The following is a 24277-nucleotide window of genomic DNA, read 5'->3' on the forward strand; positions in this document are numbered from 1 at the left end:
GGAGAAAAGGGTTTTTGCACCAACGTCCTTAAAATACAAAATTTAAAAGAAAATGTGCAAGTGGACAACAGAAGGAGACATGGAAGGCTTTTAAAAAAGAGCTATTGTAAATGATCAATATATGAAAGTCATGCCCTTAATGAATAAGAGGGGGGGGAATCCATCAGAGACTTGACATCTGGCCATTTAGTTGATCCATCTTACTAAAATGGTATCAGTGGAAGAATATTTTCTTAAGGAAGAACCAAGGTATGCTAAATTACACAAAAACTAGACTGAAGATCAACAGGTCTGATGGAGTCATGAATCTAAATTTGAACAGGTCGTCAGTATGTGTAGAAAGGTCAGGAGAGGTCTAGAGGCATCTTTAGGCTAAAATACGGTGGGGACTCATGGTCATGGTTTGGGGCTGCATTTCAGCCAGTGGTTTTGGGGATCCTGTAAAAACTGATGGAATTATGAACACAGAAAAGTACAGTCAGATTTTGATTTACTATGTAATACCATGTGGAAAACATCTAATTGGCAACAGCTTCATTTCTCATACTAATGCTGTGAGACATCTAGATAGAAAAACACACAGGAACACTATCAGTCATGGTCTGGCCTCCCCAGAGCCGTACCTCGATATTATTGAATAGGTTTGGGATCATCCTGACAGAGAACAGAACAAAGGGTAGCCAACATCCAAAGAAGAGTTTTGAATGTCCTTTAAGAAGCCTGGAGAACTATTACTGACAAGACTAACTACAAGAATACTTGCCTAAGAGAGCTTAAGCTGTGTTGAAGAATAAATGTGGTCATATCAAACACTGACTTTCAAGCTAGTTGGAATTTTACAAACTCTGTTTTTGCCTCATATACTGTGTTTTTGTGTATGTCTGCACATGTTTCAATAAATTCCTGCACCCAGCAAAATATGAAGAAATGAAGGGTGGTTTTTACACAGTACTGTATAGGCTTTGTATTTCGGTCGGAAATGTGTAAGTTTAATACAACATTTGAAAAAAACACAAAAGATAGTGTGGTCTAACCCCAAACCACATAGATAATTGGATAGCAGCCTTGACTAAAGTCTGTACTACCCGATTCTTGTTTAAAACAATAACTATATTTTTTCCCCGTATTGTAAAAGAAAACGTTTCAGTTGGGTTAATTCACCGAAATCGCCAAATTACAGAAAGTCCCAAAGAGGGAACTTCCATAGGGATTTTCCTGGCTGGGAATTATCTTGATTTGTCGCGGTCTTTGATTTTGCCTTAAAATCTGCCCGTGACGAGTTCCGCGGGAGTAAAGTCCGAGGCAATCGCGCTCTTTGTACGTCGGTCTGCAAATAAACAGATTAAAAAATTCGCTACGTTTTTTGCAGTGTTTTTGTCCTCTTCACAATTTCAAATCAAATTAAACGAGTGTAAAGGCTGCACTTTCGGAACCTTGGTCTAGTTGGCCACATGTTTCCTTCGGAGCTATTCAGCGCGCGGACACTTGTCTTGTTGAACGGTAGATGCACGATTTATAGCAGAAATGTAATTTGGCGTTTGAATCAGCAAACACAGAGCCTGAATATGAGATTATGTCCATTTTGTGCGGATAATTTTTGTTAGCAACTTTTAGAATATCTTCAGGGTGCTGCTGGGAGACGGACTGTCAAACAAACATGCTAACGACTGTGTTGGATGTGAATTCAATGTTAACGTTTGTGTGTTTGCCAAATTAACAGCACCACTTAAACATCCCCGTAGCTTATTTCTAAACATCAGCCTGTGGACAAAACCAGCATACAGTAAGTGAACGTTAGTGATGCAAGTTAAAGAGTATTTTTAAATAGCTGTTATAAAGCCGATATTATGTTGGCAATAATAATGATAACTTGGCATGCCTATTTCGAGAAAAAAAAAAAAGAAGATCTAAAAAGTATGACTAAATGGAAGGTACGATATACAATCATAAAAGAAAGTTTTCACAGGTCTGCACCCCCGGATTCAGGAGCAATAACCTGGAGTAATGGTTTCTGTATCATTCAGACTCGCATTGTCGAGGAACTTTATAAAGTTGCCTTAGTTCATTGAGGTTGGAAGGCTTTCGTTTATGCACACCTCTCTAAAGATCCAGCCACAGAATTTTGAAATCTGGGCTTTGATTGAAATAGCAACGACTTGATTCTTTTTCTGTTGTAGACTTGCTGCTGTGCTTGGCATCATTGTCCTGTTCCATGACCCACATTGCAGCAAGCCTTAGCAGCTGGATTAATGTCCTTAATTTGAGTGTAGAATGCTGTCGTATATGGAGTTCATGGTTGACTCAGTGACTGTACTGGGGCCTGTGGCTGCAAATCAAACCCAAATTTTCACCCTTCCACCACCATGCTTGACAGTTGGTTTGAGGTGTTTGTATTGATATGCTGTGTTTGGCTTCCACCAAACAGCTGCACTTTAATCTTGTCTTTCCAGAGGACATTGCTCCATCAGTCTTGCGGTTTGTTCACAAGCATCTTTGCAAAGCTAAGCATTGTTCTGTTTTAGAGAGAAGAGGCTTTCTCCTGACAACATTTCTAAACAAGCCACACTTGTTAAAGCTTTTTCCAAATTGCACTTGCACTTTTATGAACTTTAACATGCTAACTGAGGCCTGTAGAGTCTGAGTGCTCCCCCCCCCCCCCTTCTATGACCTTTGAATGAAATTTTCCTGGGAAGATTGGCATCTGTCTTTAATGTTTTCCACTTGCGAATAATCTCTCTCACTGTAGAAGGATTGACTTCAAATTGTTTGGAAATGGCTTTGTAATCCTTCCCAGACTGATAGGCACCAACAGTTGCTTCTCTGAGCTCATTGTTGACGCTTTTCTTCCCTGGCACTGTATTAACACACACCTGAATGCTCCAGACCAGCACACTGCCAGCACCTCTGCTTTCATACAGGCGCTCACACTTGCTGATGATCAGTTAATCAAATGTATTTAGTTAGCTGTACCTGGCTGCTACTTATGCTCTTAATTCCTGCGAAAATTGTAAAGATGCACAAATTTTTTTACAGGATTGCATAGAGTTCTGTTAAAGCTTTCTTTTTCATATGGCTGATTAAATATGTAGCATTTTAATTTGTGTTTTTTTATGCAGTATTTTTCTTCTGCATTTATCTTCTATTTCACGACATAGAAAAGCTCCTTTGTTTTTTTTTCTTTTCTGGGTGTAGTGCTTTGGGCGGGGTGGCTTGAAAGTGGCTTCAGATTGTACATATGGCATCATGATTATCTTTCTTAAAGAATTTCCATTTATTGCTCTTAATTTGAGGGATGCCTAACACCAGCACACGGCAGAAGCATGGAAGGAGGACTCGAAGGCGCCGCCGAGCCGATCCTGCCAGGAACGAGCTGGTCTCCAGTTCTCTGGAAAGTGCCCAGCAGTGCTTGTTCAACCAAGATTATGGAACTGCGTTTGCGCACTACCTCCTGGTGCTCAACCTCGCACCTGTGTTTAAGGACTTTGCAAGGGTAATTACTGTTTACACTATGCTGAAAACCAGTCCGTCAGCACTCGGTGCCAAACGCTGTCCACAGATAAACAGTCACAATTATACACGCAGAGGTCAGATTTTACAGCAAGCGAGCAGGATTTCCTGATACACTGCTTCTCTGAAATGAGGATCACCCAAAACTCACAGTTATTAAAAGCAATATGAAAGAAAAACAAAAGAAAAAAGTGTAAAAAACTTGAATTAAAATACCCTAATCAGTGCATACAACCAGACTTGGAAAGTATGGTGTCACTGAGACAGTGAGTGAGTGAAGTGAAGATGAAGGAAATTAGGTGCACACGCTGCACGTAAGAATGAGAAATTTGATGCTGAGCAGAGAGCCGGCGAAGAGACATAAATAGAAGTGTGATGTGAAACCATCTGTGTGGTCTAGTAAGTCATCAGTTTCATGTAATGTTAAAGCACATCACAGGTCATCTACTTTAGAAAATGTTGATCTGTGTTTTGTATTGTTTTTTTTTTTAAGTCAAACAAAACAAAATATGGGTGTCAGTGACAAAGATTAATCAGAATTATCCCAGACAATAGATAAAGGCTATGACTGATCCTTGAGGAGCACTGGGCACTGAAATTTAACAAAATCTGGTTTCAGATAACAAAAGGCAGATGTATTTCAGAGAAAAAAAATCTGAATATGATCTGTGGATAAATTGTATTTATGCCTATAGCAGCGAGCACTTAGAGAGTAATAGGGGTGCTAGAACCAAACCCTACACAAGTCCCAGAAGACTGCACTGGAAATTAGGACTCGAGGACTCTTACAGAGATGGTGAAACTTTTAAGGGATAAGATCTAATCTAATGGTGTGCCTGAAGTACTGACCTAGTCACATGACCTCTATGGATATAATGATCTACAGTGTCACAGAACTGATGTCATTCGAAGACGATTTGAAGCTTTAGAATTGCAGTCTGAGTTGAGGTCCTTTGGTGAAACCCAAACTGGAGCTTGTTTTTATGCTGTGCTTCTTTAATGCGTACAAAATGTTTGACCAAAAAATGAGTTTGGATATAGATGCATAGTTCCTGAACACAGGAGGTTCTAAGTTAGGTTTCTCTGAAAAGTGAGCTGGAAGGGAGCATGCTTAAAATACAAAGGGATACAGCCTGTGGGCAAGTAAGAAACCATAGCTACTACAGAAGGGGAAACGCTCAGCTGCCTTTATCAGTGAAGAGGATCATATTACAACCGAAGAGCTAGAGAATGGTTTAACTTTTCCCTTTAAAGGCTATAAAAAAGAGGAAGAGATGATTACTGGGCCTAACAGCAATGATGTTATCAATAAAAAAAATAAATCCAAAGACATTCATTGAAATCTCTCTCTCTCTTTAGGAGTCCTTCAGGTTCACTCTCTTCAAATGGGTAGAAGAACTGGACTCTCTGGGCCGCATTCAGTACCTTTTTGATTGCTATGAACAAGCTCTGGAACTTTTCCCTGATGACGAGGTGATCCTAAACAGCATGGGCGAACACCTGTTCAGGTACTATTCTCTGCAAACTGTTACCACAGATACAGTGAGTGTAAATATATATGTATGTGTATATATATATATATATATATATATATATATATATATATTCAATTTTATTATTAGTTTCTCAGTTTTTTCGCAAGATGGATTGGTGCAGCGTGCGCTGTGAGGCGGACTCTGTGACGGTCTGTTCTAATGAAAAGAGAACTGTAAAAAAGTTGCTTCCACTTTTGGCCATGAGCTGTGGATAGTTACCAAAAGAACAAGATCGCAGATACTGACGGCAGAAATGAGTTTAGTCATTCCTCAGGGTAGCGGAGGTCTCTCTTAGAGCTAAGGTGATGAGCTCTGTCATTTGGGAGCAGGCTAGAGTAGAGCTGCTGCTACTAAACATCTAAATTAACCAGCTCAGTCATTCAGGATGCCTCCTGGGTGCCTCCTAGGTGAGGTGTGTTGGGTGTGCCCTACCAGGAAGTGGCCTCAGGGCAGACCCGGGACACGTGGGAGAGATTACATCTCTGGGCTGGCTTGGGAATGCCTTGGCGTCCCACCCTGAAAAGCTGGAGAAGGTAGTGGAGGAGAGTTAGGTCTGGATATCTGTGCTTAGGCTGCTGACCTCACAGCCTGGACCCGAATAAGTGGAAGAAAATGGATGGATTAAAAAAAATCCTATTATATTACTTTGCTTGTAGTATCACAATATATTATAGGATTTGTGTTTTAAGCACTTGTGTTTCTTAGTTCTGTAGCATTTTACATTCTCTCAATAAATTATATTTTTATGCTCCCCCCCCCCCCCCCCCCCCCCCCTTTTACCATCCAGAATGGGATTTAGAGATGAAGCCGCAGGTTATTTTCACAAAGCTCTAAAGATGAGACCAGACTACCCAGAAGCCAGAGAGAACTTCTACCGTGTGGCCAACTGGCTGGTGGAGCGCTGGCATTTCTTCATGCTCAATGACCACGGGAGAAACCAGAAGTACCAGCAAGCCATTCAGAAGGCTGTTCAGAAGGGCTGCAACACTGTACTTGACATAGGTACTGGCACTGGAATCCTTGGGTGAGACATTTTCCATTAGAATTTGAAACCTGTTCATTTGCTTAAGTTATCCAGTGTGATTTGAAAGTTAAATTTTGACTCTTTGATACAAACTCCAGAGTTAGTGGCGGATTTATGCTTCTTATTGTGGCTTCAAAGGTGAATTCTTGTCCTTATTTCCTGCGTCTCTCTGTGAAGTATGTGTGCTAAGAAGGCAGGGGCTGCTGAGGTGTACGCCTGTGAGCTGTCAAAGACCATGTATGAGCTGGCCTGTGAGGTGGTGAGTGCTAATGGAATGGACGGCAGCATCAAGATCCTCCATATGAAGTCCCTGGAGATGGAAGTGCCAAAGGACATACCGCACAGGTGCACTTTGTACTTAAAATACTTTTTAATCACCCTCCAGGTGTTGTAGTTTAGCCAGTCTCAGTGTGTAGTGGTGTAATGATCCTTGTTTTATGAAGTCTTTTTAAAAAAAAAGGTTTTTCCATAAATGCTTTTATGCTTCCTGCAAAGGGTATCACTGGTGGTGACAGAGACAGTAGATGCAGGATTGTTTGGAGAGGGCATCATAGAGAGTCTGATTCATGCTTGGCACCACCTCCTGCTGCCGCCCAAGGTAACTCCTAATCATTAAACACAAAGATGAGTCTATAAACACGGCAGTCCTTCATAAACTAGTAAATAAACTGTAGCTGTCTAGCTGCAGTCATTAATGCATTCATACACTCACAGAGGGATGACACTGGGTTTGGGTGAAGTTCAGTTTCTCCAATGTTCAAGTGAAGTACTTTAATAGATTATTTGAAAAAACACACACAATTGAGCGCTCAGTACTTAAAGTTAACACATATCTTACACAACAAAACAAACTGAACCATGGTTGGGCCTTTGGTCTGAGATCAGATTTAAAAAATAACGATTGAGTGTACGAAAGAAGCAATGTTTGTAGCTCAAAAATCCCACATAAATGAATAAAACGTTTAGACAGTTTTGCACATGAGCCATGTGGATAAAACAGATGTAATTAATTTGAAAAAATCACATAAATTCAGAAGACATATGTAGGTAGGTGAAAGCAGAGATAGAAAAGTTGTGCTTCTGATTTCTAGGTTTCAAAAGTCTTCTAGTTGACTTCCTATTGAACTGATGGGACAAGCATCAAGAAAGCGATAACGTGTTTTAGCCCAAAAAAAGAAGTTCTGACGTAATCTCTGTGTCACAACTCAGCGTTACCAGTTTGTAGGGTACAAGCATAAAACCAGTTGTTGTTGGTTTAGCAAAGTTATTTATTGCTTTGCAAAAAACAAAAGGTGCAATAAAACTGCAGGTAGGAGAGGACCGGTCAAATCAGCGAAAGGAATAAAAAGACAGAAGCGGGCTAACAAAGTAACAGTGACTTATTCAGTAATAAAAGGAAAATGAAAGCAACACTCAGGATATAATTATGTCTAAGAAGTGACCATTTGAAACGTCTCGCTGTGGTGTTTATGTGTTTATGTGTGTATCTGTGTGAATGAGAGAGCTGAGCCTGACCCAGCCCGCAGCCAGTAAAAGAAATACCTCAGAAATGCAGATAAACTCCACTTATTGCATGCTTATGGCATGCTCAGCCTGAATCAGTTTAGCTTATAAGAAGTTTGTCAGTGGTGTAGACCAAAAGGTGCAATGGTGGGCTGCAAAAAATGCAATTCTAGTCACCTGGTATTGACCTGAAGTGCTTAAATAAGGCAACAAAAGCAGGTCGAGCTTGCCGATTGGTTGGCAGAGTAGGAGGAACTACAGAGCAGGATCCGCCTATGACAAAAGCACAGAAAAAGCTACATGCGGGCGACACTGGCCTGGGTGGTAACACAGTGTCAGCACAAGCATCTGTTAATGTATAGCCAAGGAGCAGCCTGTTAAGTGTCAGAATAACACATGCAAAATCAGAGTTTATAGTGTGAGATGTGACAGTTCAGCACATCCAGTAACTTACAAGTAGTTTTACCCTGCTGTTAAAGCCAAATGTATCCAGTCGACTTTCATGTGAAGTGTTAACAATATTAATAGGATTAAATGCTTAGTAGCATTAGCCACAAATATGCCTTTTCCCCACAGAGGGGTGAGAATGAATTTGGGGAGCAGTCTGCCACAGGACGGGTCATCCCCGCAGGAGCCACTGTCTTTGGTATGGCTGTCGAGTGCAGCGAGATCCGCCGGCATCACAGGTAGACCCGGGAGTCCATTTGTGTTCCAGCGTATAGGCTACTTTTCCTCGAGCGACCTTAAAAAGAACACTTGTGTTCACTAGCTGTCTGCATCAATCAGCTGACTGCATGTCTTTTTTTTCTTTTTATGCAGGCTGTGTGTGACAAAGGTGGGCGGTCTCTCCATGGCTGCAGCTGGAGAGCTCCACAGCCCAGTGAGCTGCAGCTCCGAACCAGACGACTCCATGGAGCCGTACACTACAGAAAGACTCAGCAGACTGCCAGGAGGATATAAACCTCTCACAGAACCATTCACAGCCCTCAACATAGATTTCAACAATGTGCAGGTGATGAGGGCTGACGCATATTCAGAAATAGCCAGTATGATATTAGTTTGTTTTGACTTTACTTTTGCGTGTTCTTTGTCTGCCATAGGAATGACCAGAATAATTTAATAATGAGAAAAAAATTATCTGACCACGTTACAGGCAAAGAATATTTATTCATACACGTGCAGTAAGTGGGCTGTCGCCTCGATGCAACACTGCCACTTTAGCAGATAAGTGATACTTAGATTTATGCTGAAAGGTGCTGCTGGTGTCTTGAAAACTATAGAAAGCGAAACTTTTCCAGCTGCGCTTTGTTCTTTAACATTTGGAAGGTGTTCCTTTAAGAACCTCTTGCGTATGAGATTATTATGTGTAGAACCGGACCGATATAGCAATAGGGTGATAGATTGGCCGATATTGGCTATTGGCTGATAGATTGTTATTGGCATTTATATTGGCTGATAAATTACATTAAAAAAATTAAGAAGCGATGGGAGAAACACCCTTCAGCTGTGTTTGAGTGTTGATGTTGCAGAGTTTATCCACTAGAGGGAACTCTGCTAATTCCCTTTCAAATCAACCTTTTCATAGATATGAGTGCAACTTGGAAATTTATTTTTCTAGTATTAGCGTTCAAATTTTGAGCTATTTTAACATATCCACTGGCATGCTTGCACTAAAGTAAATAGTGTTATTTTAAGGTGGAATTGAAACATCTCAGATGATGTTTGCTGTGTTGCATGTTAAACTGCTCTTTGCGATAGATGAAAATGGACTGGTACTTGTGTAGTGCTTTTCTACTCAATTTGCGGAGAAAGTGCTCATTACTACAAGCTTCATTCATCCATTCATATCAGTGCTTTTTATAATTCTTAAATGCCTTTGACTAACATACACATACACACATGATTAGAGATTAGAGGAACCAGGTATTGAACCACTGACCATCCGATTAGCAGACAACCCGCTTTACGTCCTAATCTGTAACTCTCAGTGCCTGCCAGCAGCATGAGAGGAGAGATTTAATAGCAAAATAGTGGTAATGGTCTTGGAGACTTGAAATTTCTGAAAGTGCCAAACAACATCTGCTTATTGTTCAGTCTAACAAGCAGATTGTCTTTGAATTACTTTAAAAGCAGCAACATCAGCCCTTCCGAGTATAAGATTGAATTGAGTTTTGATTTTAGCTCCTTCACAGATGTGTTGCTTCCGCTTTAAGTGTGACATGTTTTGTAACCTGTAGGAGCTGGAAGGTCTGAGCTCCAGGGAGGTTCAAGAGATCCGGCTGCCCGTCATTCAGCAGGGAGAGCTGGATGCTTTGGCAGTGTGGTTCCAGCTCCACCTGGATGAGGAGAATAGTTTGTCTACTGGGCCCCAGGAGGACACTTGCTGGGAACAAGCCATCTACCCCTTCCACAGTGCCAAGGGTAAGATAGGTGGACACTTCGTCACTTATTGTAGTTTACATACATTACTTTTGTTAGCCTTGTCTTAAGGTAAATTTTAAGCACATAACCAGTCCACTTCTTCATTCTCATGAATTGAGCATGTTTAAATTAAACATCTGTTCTGCTTGTGTTTGCTTCTCGTTTATCTTGCATTTCTGTGTTATGTCAGATGAGGGCAGTGTGTGTTAAAGTCTTCTCTGTTTAATAATGTGTGGATAATTTTAAGAAGCATTTTAGCTGCTAATAATCACTTCTGTGTTGTTATTTTCTGGGAATTTTCTACTACAACATGTAATTTAGTGACACTGTAAAAATCACATTTAGTGAAAATGTAAGACCCATTTAAGAAATATGGTATCTGCTCAAATAAAAATAGCACACGTCTCTGTATTTTTAAGACTCACAGTAAGGCTATTAAAGTAGCATAAAATGGATACTATGAAACATTAAAACTGTCAAGACTTTTAAAAAGTTTTAATTGCTTTCTGAGCTTTAAATTAACTTTGGCAAATGTACCTAAGGGCACTGCATACTCTTTACTTTGCTACCATCCCAGGCCAGCGTGAACTTAATAGCCACCGACATTAGGTGACATGTTCCGGTTGGCATCGCAGTACATCATCTTTGAGACAGGCCTCTACAGCATTTCACTGCAGCGCTAATTGGCGAAGGCAGCCTCAAGGGTGCTGCCACCTTTCCCGGTGATCACCAACATCCGTTTCCCCGCTGCCGTGACGTGTGCGCCCTGATCGCCTGTGACACTCTTTAGTGTTCATGAAATTCTTATAGGCAATAAATATGCATTTTCCTCAAACGCCTGTGACGAGTCGCGTGTTGACGCGAAGACACGAGCAGATGTTATTCCTGTAGGAATCCTCTCGCTGCCTGGTCCCCTGAATCATAATTTCTCTGCTGGATTCCTTTCGTCTCCTCTGTGCTCTTTTTGTTTTCCATCCTTCGTGCCCATTTCTCACATTTCAGCAGCCATCTAAATAGTTTTCAGTATATATTTAAGATGTTTTTAACTATATTTTTTACTGTGTCTATAAATGATGTTTATGTGTACTTATTTTAAAATAATGGTTTTGACACAAGTGACATTTGTTGCTAACACAAAAAGATTGAGAAGGAATAGACAAAGCATGTAAAAGCAGACGTTTCCTTATCTGGAAGGATGCAAGTACTGAATAGTATGCAGTCAGAAAATAGATCCTTTTTTAGTTCGAATCAGAGTGTTACAAAAACAAAACGTGGTGCTAGTTATTTAATAAAATTTAAATAAATAAAAATGATTCAGTAGCTTGTAGAAGCAGCTTTAACAGCATGAACTTGGAGTGATCATTTTCTGTATGACTTTATCAGTGTCTCTTATTATTGTAAATGAATGACAGAGAGATGACCTTATATTTACTTTAGAATACTTTGGTACACAGGGTTGTTCATGGTCATTTGAGAAGCCATACACAAACAAGGACCAATAAAAATGATCAAAAACAGCCAAAAAAAATTATAATTACGTGTTATTTAAGAGTAATGCATCTTCAGTAAGGCCTAATGGTTACACTGAATTTTCAGTATGATTTTATCTCTTGAGTATCGCATCAATCAGAAGCTAATTGTTTCATCAAGTTGATCATTTTCCTTCACTGAGCTTTTTTTTTCTCAGGTTTTGTCCTGAAGCCACGAGATGAGCTGATTGTTGAAGTCTCCTGCCGAGATGCCTACCTGAGGCTCTGCAGTGTTGCTGTGCTGAGAGACGGGCATAAAATCAGTTTAGACAAACAAATGGATTCTCAGTATCCTGTTTCAAACCCAAACCCAGAGGCAGAACTGTGCAGTGCATTAGCATGTCTTCAGACTGATCAGAGTCAAGCGAGAGACTTCTGCATGCTGGAATGTTCGGAAATGGCTCTCCTGAACAATCGGGATTACCATCAGAGTTTTTGCACTGCGTTAGCCAAACTCATCTCCCAGCTGAAGGTTAAGTGCCAAAACCAAGAGCGAGGGTCCGCTTTTCAGCCCGGCCCAGCTGTGGCCACACGCTGCGCGAGCCCGTTTTATGTGCTTGACGTGTCGGAAGGCTTCTCTCTGCTCTCCCTAATCGCTGCCAGCCAGGGTCACGTGAAAGCCTTCAGCTCGGTGGAAAAGAAGAAGCAACAGGAAGTGCTTAAGAGACTGGCTCGCTCCAATAATGTCTCGGAACAGCATTTGGAGTTCTGGCTAAACAACACGGAGGATGAGCAGGGGATGCTGCAAAGGCCTTCCAGGGAGAAGCTGTGGAGTGCCATCATCCTGGACTGTGTAGAAACCTGTGGCCTCATCCGGCAGAAGCTGATGGAGAAAGCGTCACTGGCCAGGTAGGAGTGTGCAACTGATAAAGTATTTTGCTTTTGCATGTTTTGATTCAGTTTTTAGAGCTTTGCTTTTAGACGTGTTAGCTTCATTTCTATCAATTATCCCAGATGTCTGCTGGAGGAAGGAGGACGTATTTTCCCGGGAAAGATTGTGGTGTATGGTATGCTGGTGGAGTCTGAGACTTTGCTACTGGAAAGCGCTGTCCAGGGTCAGGAGCCCACACTTGGATTCAATATTGCTCCTTTCATCAACCAGTTCACTGTAAGTATGACTGCAAAATCTACCAGAACACTTTATTATGGTATTTTATTTTGCATGTAAAGGACTCTGTGTGTGTGTGTGTGTGTGTGTGTGTGTGTGTGTGTGTGTGTGTGTGTGTGTGTGTGTGTGTGTGTGTGTGTGTGTGTCTTAAATTGGTAAATACGTATTTTATTTTTTATTTTTGCATAAATATCGTTAGGTTCTAAAAATATGCCTTTGATTATGATCCCTCCTAATGTTAGTTTCTATAAATTTGTCACCTTTAACGTGGATTTCTAAGCTGTGTACAGAGCACCATGTAGTAGTGCAAAGTTCAAACAACTGTTTGATCAGAATCAAACAAAAGTGCCCCGGTTAAAGTTTGTAGCTCCATCGTTCGGGACAGCTGTGGCTCAGGTCAGAGTCAGAAGGTCAGTGGATCAATCCCTGGCTCCTGTAGTCTATGTGCTGAAGTATCCTTGGGCAAGCTTCTGAACCTGGAGTTTTGTGTGAATGTTAGAAAAAGGGCTTGGGGGACATAAAAGTGATTGTGTATACCTGACAATTTACCATAATTTCCATGTACTGTGGGTGAAAATTATACTTATTTCCATGTAGTTTAGAGTGTTTTTTAGGTAAAAAAATAAATAAATAAAATCCTTATTTATCTTACACTGGGTGTTGATGCCAGCCTTCAGTTCATTCACCTTTGCACAGACTCAGTTTCAGCTTTTGTCTTTTTAAAACCACCTTCCCTAAAACCACTTTCTTTGATTTGCCTCCAGCTGGCTTGTGCTTGTGTGCACCATCTTTTCCACTTGCTGGTGTGGAGGTTGTTTAAAAAAAAAAAAAATGGCTGCATCTCAGATCCATCTGTACATTGAATCCAATCTGGAATATGGACATTGTGAACATCCACAGGAAAAAAAAAACACAGTGTGATAAAAATTATGATTACCTGTGAAAGGACAAACCCACTGGCAATCAGTATCGAATGTTGTTTGAAAAGTAGATTTGACTTGCTTTTTTTGTTTTTTGTTTAATTAGCCTCCAAAACATTTGCAACCTGCAACGTATGGCTAAACTTTCTGAGTCAGATGGAGCAGGTGTGCATGCTACGCTTAGACTGATACCTCTGGTTTTGCCTGAGAATGACCATATAAGGAAATCCCCTCTTGCTGACACCAGCCAGACCCAGTAATAGAAGAAAAAATTTAGGACAGTCTGAAGCTTGAGCTTTTGGCTTACAGAGATTACTTGTATATAATTATTTAAAACTTTTATACCTTCCAAGGTATGCAGAAGAGTGTCAGTGAGGAGACATGTCAGCTAATAACAGGACACTGAAGCTACAGTTTGCACAGGAGTATTGTTGCTGACCATGTCCACCCTCTTCACTCCATGTCACAAAGATCAAATCATCCCAAACTGGTTTCTTGAATATCACAATGAGTTCACTGTACTCCGATGACTTCCACAGTCACTATATCTCAAGCCAGTATTTATGCCATGAAGAATTGGTCCGTTATTCCATAACCATATTTGTTCCTTCTTGAAAAAAACCCAACAATTTTTATCAGTACTCAAACATGCTCCAAAACTTTAGTTTTTGTATTATTTCTTCATTCATGCTTAAGCAGACCAGCTTTCTTGTCTATATTAGCATTTTAAATTAAGCGACTTATATTCTTCTCAGTGTGGATGGCACAAACATTTTTCAAGACTTAATTTCTAAACAGGAGGATGACATGAAATAGTTGTTTTACTTATAACAGCTTAATCATTTCCGTTACAAAGCGTCTTCTTACGATCTATAGTGGTTTTAAATTAGGTCAAATCTGGGCTAAATTACAGGGAATCACAATCAAACCAGATTGTAAAGCCAAGACTTTTTCAGTTTTCATAAAACAGTTTTTACTTTGCTTTTGTACTTCTCTGGCTGCTTGTATCTGATATTCTGTCTCATGTTCATGATGCAATAACAGTCAATATTGACAGTTTTCGCATACAGTATGCCATGTTTGTAAGCCTGCATCATTTACAAAGATCGTACAAAAGGGTTATTTTAAATAGGACTGACACGTGGTGCGGTGTTATTAAAGTATAAAAAAAAATATCTCCGATCGAATGTGACGTGCCAGAGATAATCAGGCGGATTGGTAGAAAACACACAAGTACTTCATTTGGAATACCAAGGTCCAGGACTTTGTTTTCTGTGCTCCTCTTTTGAAGTGTGCCTCTGTGTGAAACAAGCTGTGAATTTCCTTTGAATTTCTTCTTCTTTATTTGGTCTGGAAATATTTTTTCTTTCCCTAGCATGATGTTTGTGCTCTAATTTTGCAGGCCTCTCTCGGGACGGTCGTTTGTTTTAACAGATGTTGTCTTTGAAGCCCTCGGCGGAGGGCACTTCCTAACACAACTGTCACACAAGACACAACACATAGCTTGGCCCTAAAACATTCCTACCTGAATACATCAGTGCACATTACATCAGACACATCAAACAGTGGGCTCTGAGGTCTACACAACTGCGACAGGGAGGAGAAAAGCTTCTTTTGTTCTGTAGTCAAGGAAACTATGGCAGTTTCTGTGCTGCCACTTTCTGGCAGGTTTTTAGGTCTGCTGCGGCCCGTCTGGATGAGGTGGAAGATGTGTTTTTGAGCTAACCCGTGAGGGAGTGAGGTCCCTGCTGAAAATAACATTGTGTGGTTAAAAACTCATTTTTGAGACCAACAACAGTGAGTCAATTTAGCTGTTCCTTTATTCTTTTTAATCTTAGCCTGCTATTAAATTTTAAAATAAATCTGTACCTTTAGCAGAAGTAAACAGTTTTTTTCTTCTTTTAAGAAATAATAAGAAAGATTCAACAAAAGCTCCTTTTTTAATCTTCTGCCTGAAGCTTACTTACACGTGTTTATGTCAAAGGTTCTCACATTTCTTCTTAAAATTTTGGTGACTGAGTGCCAATTTCAGAGCCAGTACATGAGTGAGATCCACACAAGATTAGAGCTTATATACTTACCATCCACTTTATTTTTAGTTTTAAGTGCTTATGAAGGCAAATATTTAATCAGCGAATCACATGGCAGCACCTTGTTGTATTTAGGCATGTAGACACGGTGGAGATGACCTACTGAAGTTCAGACTGAGCATCAGAATGGGGAAGACAGGTGATTTAAATGAATGTGGCATGGTTGTTGGTGTCAGACAGAAACTGCTGATCTGGTGGGATTTTCCCACATAACCATCACTAGCCATTCTAGAGAATGGTCCTAATAAGAGAAAATATCCAGTGAGCAGCAGTTCTCTGAGTGAAAATGCCTCATTGATGCCCGAGGTCAGCTGATGGGAAGGTGACTGTACTTCAAAAATTACTTGTTCTGAATACATAACATGTTAATGGGCTACAGCAGCAGAAGACCACAATGCATGCCAGTAAAGGAAAATGGGTCCAACCTGGTACTTGGCGGATGTACCTGGTAAAGTGGCGTTTATGTAACATTTTCAAAGCATAAATGCCTGATCTGGGCCATACTGGGTAATAGTATTTATGGGTAAGTATATAGAGTACTTATAAGTATTTATAGTAATTATGGCATTTGTTGACACGATCAGTATTTGTGAGTGTTAGGAAGGCTTTTTTTCAGGATAGAACAGAAGTGCTATGATTGAATTGTGGGTGAATGAAATGCAACATAATTGTTCCCTTTCCTTTATTATATTTTTTAGGTACCGGTCCATGTGTTTCTGGACTTTTCCACACTGGAGTGCAGACACCTCAGTGAATCTGTAGAGCTCTTTGTTCTCAACCTCATGGATGCCAACGCAAACTACATTAACAGAGAAGTCAAGGTTAGTTGTGCATCAGCACTTTCAGTGATAATATCATGACTGGAATATGTATTAAAACATTTTTTTAAAGTAAATAAATTTAAAAAGAAATGTATCCTGTGATAGAACAGGGCTGAAGTGCTGAAAATTAATTTACACATTAAATCTGCTGATTAAAATTCACAAGCATGAAAAAAGAAGTAGAAATGAGTCGGACCTGTATTTGACTCCCCCCACAAACTTTTAACCTCACTTTACTTTCTGACTTTGCTTCTTTGGTTCTGAATGAACAGGTCCAGGCTACATCTACAGGCAGGATAACTGCAATTCCCTTCTGGTATCACATCTACCTGGACGAAGAGATCAGTGTGAGCACCCTCGGCCAGGCTGCTCACTGGAAGCAGGCCGCCGTTGTTCTGCAGCAGCCCCTGGAGGTACGAGCAGGAGAGTGGGTCCGCCTCGCTGTGAAGCTTCACAAAAGCACCATCTCCATTTTGGCCCATATAGAAAGCACACCTCAGCAGATGGAGTGATAATCACTCACATTTTAGCTTATTTGTAATACATTTCAGCCGACCGTTGTGTCGGCTGACTGATAACAAAGACAGTATTGGTCTGTCAGATGTATCGGAGTCGGTCTACTTGTTGTCTGATGGCCATTTTTTTTGTTACAGATCATACTGCAGAAAAAGATGCTTGCGGTAAATTGCATGTAGAAATTGTGTCATCATGTTTGCCCAGCAGTTCACAGCCTGCTGTTTACAATACTCTCAGCACTGTCTGCAAAATACATATGAGAGTATAATTCAAAGAACACTGCTGCTAATATTACATTCCTAGTATTTTTAATGCCCTTTCTCTATTGACATTTTTCATGTAGTACCAGTCTCAAAACATTGGGATCACAGTTTAGTAACTCCCTGCATGAAAAAACCCTTGTTAGAAGTTTAAGTACAAAGCCTGCTGTATAAGGAAAATAGGTCCACAAGGACTTGTACTTACATTTGTAAGTAGATAATAAACACATTAGCCCTTAATTACTGACTCAGTTGTTTTTGTAAACATCATTCACTTGACCCATAAATGTTGCATTTTTATAATAAAGGCAAGAAAAACGAAGTCATATTTCATTTGATTTATTGAGGATATCTGAGATGGAATTAAATCAAAATGTAGAACGACGGATCTGATGCAATTGTGTCAGTCATATTTTAAAAGAAAAAGAAAATCCCATAAGGCAGTGCGGCATACCAGAGTCAGGCATGATGCCAATTACCCCCCGCTGTGCCACACACTGATATCCCAAAACTGTACATTAACGATGGCAATATCCCTGAACAAATCTGTGAATTCACAAAGAAGGATCCTTTAAAAACCTATGGAAAAACAAATGGCTTTAGTGCAACAGGTGCAAAATTATTTCAGTTTATACGAGACAGAAAACATCTCACCAAATAAAAATGATCCCAGATTGAAAAATAAAACAAAACACATTCTACATGGATGTGTAAACAGACTAGTTACACAGCACACAGAACAAGGCATCTGCGAAGACTAGCGGATTTTATTAACTGTCGAGTAAGCTGTACGCATTAAAGCATAGATAAGAGCCAACCAGAAGGTGCTGATTGTACTTTTTAAAACTGAATTGTGATTTTAATAATACTAGGATTGTTTAATTGTATATATTCGTACTCTTCTGAAATGGAGTATACTACATTTATACTGATACTGTGTGATATTGTCAGTTATGACCCCTCTAGTGATGTACACGTCATTATACCACAGTTAATAAAATTAACTGTGGTACAAGATCGTGTTGCCTCTGCTCTTTTCTCCCCTCTGAATCGACTAGTTAGAACGAAACGACTGCAGATATCTGTAGTTATAGTAGTGCAGGTTTTCAGTTTTTCAAAAACCAGTAAAAGCATGATATTCAATTTAAAAGGTTGCATATTTCCCTCTTCTGTCACATCTGAGATTACGGCATGAATGACACGTAAAATTGTATAGTTTCATTTTTGGAAAACATTTCTCCATATTTCACTTATTCTTCGGTGAGAGCCATGTTTTGTCTGATCTTGTGTCTTTCCTGGGTAAAACCAATTCTAGCTTAGCCTACTCTCTAATAAAACATAAAACAGCAAAATGACGTTGCTTACTAGTCTTTTAGTGCCATTAAATCACCAAACATTCTTGAAGCTGTCACTGGAAGCGGTCCATTATGTCTTGCATGTTTTTGTCAGACTTTGACTACTACATGGTCATTGTGCCCTTTTAAATTAGTTTGTCTTGTTTGCATCAGTGACGTTTGAAAAAATGTGGCAAGGCTATAATTGGGCCCTGCCCAACCAAGTCTGGCAGAGTTTGTTTGCGACACCTAAGCTAGGTGATCACAATGAGATCTGCCTCTGTCGGGTCTTTGGTTTGGTTGGTAGTTTCTTCATCCTGGGTTTCTTCAGGTCGAGCCTCACACCCTTCCTCCCACAGGGCTGAGCCGAGCCCAGCGGGTGCTGACAAAGAGTGCGGTGCGGGGGTTCTGCCCAGGCCCTGATAGTGACCCTTAGGAGAAACTGGATTACAAGCTGCTTCGGTGATGGCATCTTGAGATGCAGAAGAGAGCAGGCCTGATCGCTCACCATCACTTTGCGCCTCATTGAAGTAGGACTTTCTTGGACGACCCATAACTGTTCTTCCTGCAAATGTGGACAAAGAGAAACTTTTAATTTTTTTTTTTTTAGAGAGAATGCCGGATGCACCATTTAATCACAGCAGTAAAGATCATGTTATGATGGCTCACACCAGTAGCAATGCTATTCATGTAGCATTGTGCGTAGTAGTCAGCTCTAGATTATCACAGGTACATCTGCAGCAGGAACTACAGTACAGATGGTTTTGGTAGGTGTTTTTGGTCTGACAGAGTTTTTTCTGTTTTGCTTGAATGGGATCACAACCATCATGTTGTCATTGCCATTACCATTTTGTACAGTCAGAAAACTGCACAGGACAATCGATGACTACTGTGTAAAGGGAACCTGAAATAAAGAAGCCAAGCAAGTACCGGCTCCAACATGCACCTTTTCCACAATCTTTTAAATTCTGAATCTTGTTCTAACTACACATTTTAAATTGTGTTTAAAAATCACTGCTGGTGCACTCCCTTCTCAGTATAGCCTGTTATACATAAGTAACAAGTAGTTATACATAAGTAATGAGCACTCATCTTGCAGACAATATTTATTGTTGAACTGGCTCCTCATTTTGATCTCAACTCTAGCATTGCAGTCACAAAACCATACAAACAGTCGGAAAAATAGCTTAAATAATCAACGATACCAACTAGCTTATGATACTATAGCACTTATAGTACAGCAGGAACACGTACCAACATTGCGGACTTGTTCAGAAATATCTGCTCTGACATCGGAGATGTCCCACATTGCCATGAAAGAGTCAAAACAAGAAACCTCTTCGGCCTCCTGCACGTAAGGTTTGTAGGTGAAGCTAAAGTGATGGGCAATGGCTGCGAGAAACATCTCCACACATATGATGAAATCCTAAAGAAAAAAAAGTGGACAGCTTCATTGTGTTGCACTATTAGGTCCCATAGGATATATTAGTTCTGTTGACCTTGGTCAGAATGTTTAAACTATACTCACGTACCTGTAAGCCAGTAGCTACAGCTTCCACACTTTGCCAGTCCCATGTGCGCTTCTCTGAGATAATGCCCACTTTAACCAGCAAAGCAATGACCACAGCTTGCCTAAAAAGATTTACAGCAATCACTGTTTCATTAGCCTATACAGTTTATCCAGGACATTAAAAAAGAGCTTGTTTTAAATGACTTTTTCAGAAATATCTGGGTCATGTCATGAAGTTTTAACACACTGAGATTTACCAGAAAGAGACGAACACCACCATTTTCACACACAGGAATTTGCCGACTGGTTTGATTGGATTCAGCTCCTCTCTCAAAGCCTTGTAGAAGAGCACCAGGCAGTACATTGCAAACTAGATCAAAAGAAGACATAGAAAGGAATGGGAATCAAGGAAGGGAATGCTTGTAACAATTTTTAGTCCATCTTTTAACAGGATTTAGAGCCGCCATTACCAGCTGTGACATATTGTTGAAGATCACCAGGTATGTCCATGCGTTTTTGAAACTGAAGTTGCCTTCATCGTACACTCGACACAGCTGACAGATTCTAGGAAGGAAGAGAAACACACAGCTGACATCAACAGACACCAAACAAAATGTGACTACAGTTAAAGAATAAAGCATGTAACAACCAGAGGTTACTCACAAAGCAATGATTGTGGTGACAGGTCTTACTACTGTGTACTGCAACACTCCCAGCTTACATCTCAGCAGCAGAACCCTGCAGAGGAATTTGACCATCTGAATTAGAAGTGAATTGGTCTGAAATTCCAAGCAAAAGCCCAAGACCAGTGAGCAGAAGTATCTCAGGATCACTTGGGCAGAAGCCCAAGTATTATTAGCCACATTGTATTTGTATTCCTATTTAAACAATGAGGTTGCTGATGCTGGCCATTAGGACTTCTTTTTATACATTTACACCAGTTTCTTATATACAAAGGTCACCCGGATAAATCTGGGCTAAATTAACAGCACACTTGACCAATTACCAATTACAGATGTTGTGTGACTGAGGCTAATTTGAAGCTTGTGACTTTCACTGGCTTGTTTGCTTTGAGGAAAAAAAAAAGATTTGAACTCCAAGAGTTTAGTACATTAAGATGAACCCGTTTCATTTGTTTAAATTTACAAAACCTCTCTGAAATGAAAATACATCGAAAGAGAAAACATTGTGCAAGAAGACCGATGCAGATTAAATCTCTAAATTGTGGCCACTTCATTGAGACAGTAAGGAAACATGACTATGGCCAATAATTCCAGTAAAACGTCAATAGATTGTCCATAAAACTAACATTTTTGGGTCAAAGTATAAACAGATGGTAATGTTTAACTAATATCGCTTTTACAGCAAAGGTATGACCAACACTTGAGCGCAGCTAAACTCTGGGTCAGTGAATTTAACCTGCTGACAGCTACAGTTTGACATAAGAGGAAAAGGTTTAAAGAGAACTCACTCTCCCATTGGCCACGGTGGGCAGCAGCAGAGAGGAGGCAGGTGTTTCTGCTGCTCCTGAACCTCCAGCATCAACACCAGGTTGGGGTACTGGTTTTCCAGGTAGTTAAGCAAGAACGTCATGAAGTTGTAAATGACATACGCCTCGTAGCACTCCCTGCATGTGTCAAAATATATTGCTATACTGGGGTATTTCAGTGCAATCCACTGGAAACAAAAAAAGATGAAAAGGGAACAATAACAGGAAAAGCTATGAGGATATATAAACTCATAAACCGGTGTGCGATGGCTTTCATTAAAAAAAACACATAACTCACACTGTCCAAGCTGTAGATTGGAACCATCCACAATATCCTTTAAATAGAAAACACAAAAGCGTTAAACATCTGCTCTGGGCTCCTATTTGTGGCTAAAATGACTGTTAAGATCTTTACCTGATGATAGGTTTTTGAAGCTCTGGCTGAGTATAATGCACTAGATGCTGGAGGATGCCCCATAATGATATGGGTATGGTCATGAAGACAAAAATCCCAGCGATGAACCATGCTTTGTTATGAGTGCCAACCTGCCGGGACATGGAAAGGAACAGTCAACAACATTTAAGTCATTTAGCCATTGGAGTCTTGGAGGGTATCATTTAATATAAAGTCAATGGTGAAAGCAGTACTCAGATTCTGAAGTACAGAAACATTACAACCATGTAAAAATACTTAATTTCAAGTCCCGTATAAAGGGGACGTGTTTAACTAAATTGCAGTGCAGTGTGATGACTTGGATAAAGATAGTTTTTAAAGAAAGTACAATTAAGGAAAGACTGTTTTAGTAGAACACACCAAAAGAGCAATGAAGATGGTAGTTATTAAAAAAAAAAAAAAAAAGGTAATCTATATTACTCTATATTACTCTAGAAGATTTTATCACTTTCTGTCTGTCATTGACTAGTTTCTTGTTAATATGTAAAACATCAGCAATCTTAACAGTTATAAAACATATTTTAATAACTTATTTAGCATTACTCCCTCAACATCATTAATATAGATTCCTATTAAAAAGTATTTGCCCCCTTCCTGTTTTTTTTTTTTTTGTTTTTTTTTTGCATTTTTGTCACACTTACATGATTCAGATCATCAAGCAAATTTCCATACTGGATAAAGATATTCTGAGTAAATAAAAAAAGCAGTTTTTAAACGACAAGCTCTTTAATTCAGGGGGAAAAAAGTTATCCAAACCTACCTGGCTCTACGTGAAAATGGAATTGCTCCCCAAAGCAAATAACTGGTTGTGACACCCTTGGCAGTAAGAACTGCAGTGAAGCATTTGTGATAACTGGCAATAAATCTTTCACATCGCTGTGCAGGAATTTTGGGCGAACCTTTTCTTCACTGAATTGTTTTAATGTCAATGCACTCTTATTTTAGTGGGCTGAAAACTCTTGGGAATGTTCACTACGGCTCCAAGGATTCTCTATTTTTGGATAATTATCCTCAGCTGTTTTGAGTTTCTTTAGATCGAGCTATGATGCTATGAAGCAGGCTAAAAGGTGAGATTTTTAGCCTGCTACGCTTTGTCAGACAGGTGTAATTTATGTGATTTCTTGATTTAACAGGTCGGTTAAATTGAACTCAGCGTTCCAAAAAAAAATGGGGTTAATCACAGTTAATTCAAGATTTAACAAAGGGGAGAAAGTTACTGTTTCACAGTGTGCCAGATCGATCTGGATAGTTTTGCCCTTAATAAATTAAATTATCACTGAAAAACTGCATTTGGTATTTACTTGGTTTAACTTTGTCTAATATTAAAATTTGTTTGACGACCTGAAACACGTACGTGGGGATGTAAACAGGAAGGTGGGACATACTTTTTCACAGCACTGTACTTTGCTATTACTGCACAAACTGGTAGGTTTGCAAATGCATTAATAAGTGCTTAATAATGAAGAGCTAACCGGCTGCTAATGTACATGATAACAAGTAGCCAGTTGATGGTGAACATGTTTGTCTTTATACACAGTTGTACTCAAAATAACACAACGCCACATAAGTACTGTAACAACTCACAACTGTACTCAAATGCAGTATTTGAGAACCAGTGTTATCTCTGTGTTAAACCAACAGATCTCCCCAGAAAGAAGCATGAGCAACAACTGCACTGACCTTTGACTTCTGCAGTTCCCAGATGCACAACGGCAGGACCACTAAGAGCAACAAGATGTACAACACAACGACCAATGGCCGGATCCATCTTCTCCAGTTCCCACAGGAACACGGCATCTTTCACAGAGACACTGCGGGGCACCCCTTTCTTTTACTAAAGACCTGAATCAACGTCTTCAACACTTTACGCACTTTACGTTAGCTTAGCATACTGTTACCCTCCTACCGCGACTCTAAAACAATCCTTTACTAATGTGTAAACGTATGTCGACTCCTTCTCTAACGTAGCGATTCATGCATGAGGACAAAGCTACTTGATAACAACCAGCTCATATGACTCCAATTTTAAAAGCTAGGCTGCTAACATTAGCTTGTCAGCTGATTCACCATGTAAACAAACGGTGCTGGAATAGTTCCATACTGCCTGGACACCAGGCTCCACAAATCATTAAATTATAATTCACACTAAATCAAGAGAGTTGTTAAAAAAATATAAATATAAAAAGTTACAGCCGGGAGAGGTTTAGAGATTAAAAAAGTTTCCAAACTGCTGTTATTGTTGTGTGAACTTCCTGT

The 24277-nt window shown here is 39.9% G+C and overlaps 2 protein-coding genes across 2 annotated transcripts; one reads left to right on the forward strand and one right to left on the reverse strand.

Moving 5' to 3' along the window:
- The first annotated feature begins 1472 nt into the window (after window positions 1–1472).
- On the forward strand, window positions 1473–17493 carry prmt9 (protein arginine methyltransferase 9). Its single transcript, XM_063476088.1, has 13 exons — window positions 1473–1783; window positions 3291–3490; window positions 4867–5015; window positions 5830–6066; window positions 6244–6411; window positions 6562–6664; window positions 8146–8255; window positions 8389–8581; window positions 9807–9990; window positions 11678–12368; window positions 12474–12627; window positions 16336–16458; window positions 16731–17493. Exons 2-13 carry the CDS (start codon window positions 3293–3295, stop codon window positions 16968–16970), a joined length of 2550 nt encoding a protein of 849 aa, XP_063332158.1. The 5' UTR covers window positions 1473–1783; window positions 3291–3292; the 3' UTR covers window positions 16971–17493.
- Window positions 17494–17557: 64 nt separating this feature from the next.
- Window positions 17558–24277, reverse strand: tmem184c (transmembrane protein 184C). Its single transcript, XM_063476090.1, has 10 exons — window positions 23702–24277; window positions 21983–22113; window positions 21866–21902; window positions 21550–21755; window positions 20742–20816; window positions 20549–20642; window positions 20336–20448; window positions 20101–20200; window positions 19823–19994; window positions 17558–19133 (listed from the first exon to the last, which is right to left on the reverse strand). Exons 1-10 carry the CDS (start codon window positions 23816–23818, stop codon window positions 18823–18825), a joined length of 1356 nt encoding a protein of 451 aa, XP_063332160.1. The 5' UTR covers window positions 23819–24277; the 3' UTR covers window positions 17558–18822.

The sequence above is a fragment of the Pelmatolapia mariae genome, linkage group LG6 (genome assembly GCF_036321145.2).
Source record: "Pelmatolapia mariae isolate MD_Pm_ZW linkage group LG6, Pm_UMD_F_2, whole genome shotgun sequence".
In the NCBI taxonomy this organism is placed as follows: domain Eukaryota; kingdom Metazoa; phylum Chordata; class Actinopteri; order Cichliformes; family Cichlidae; genus Pelmatolapia; species Pelmatolapia mariae.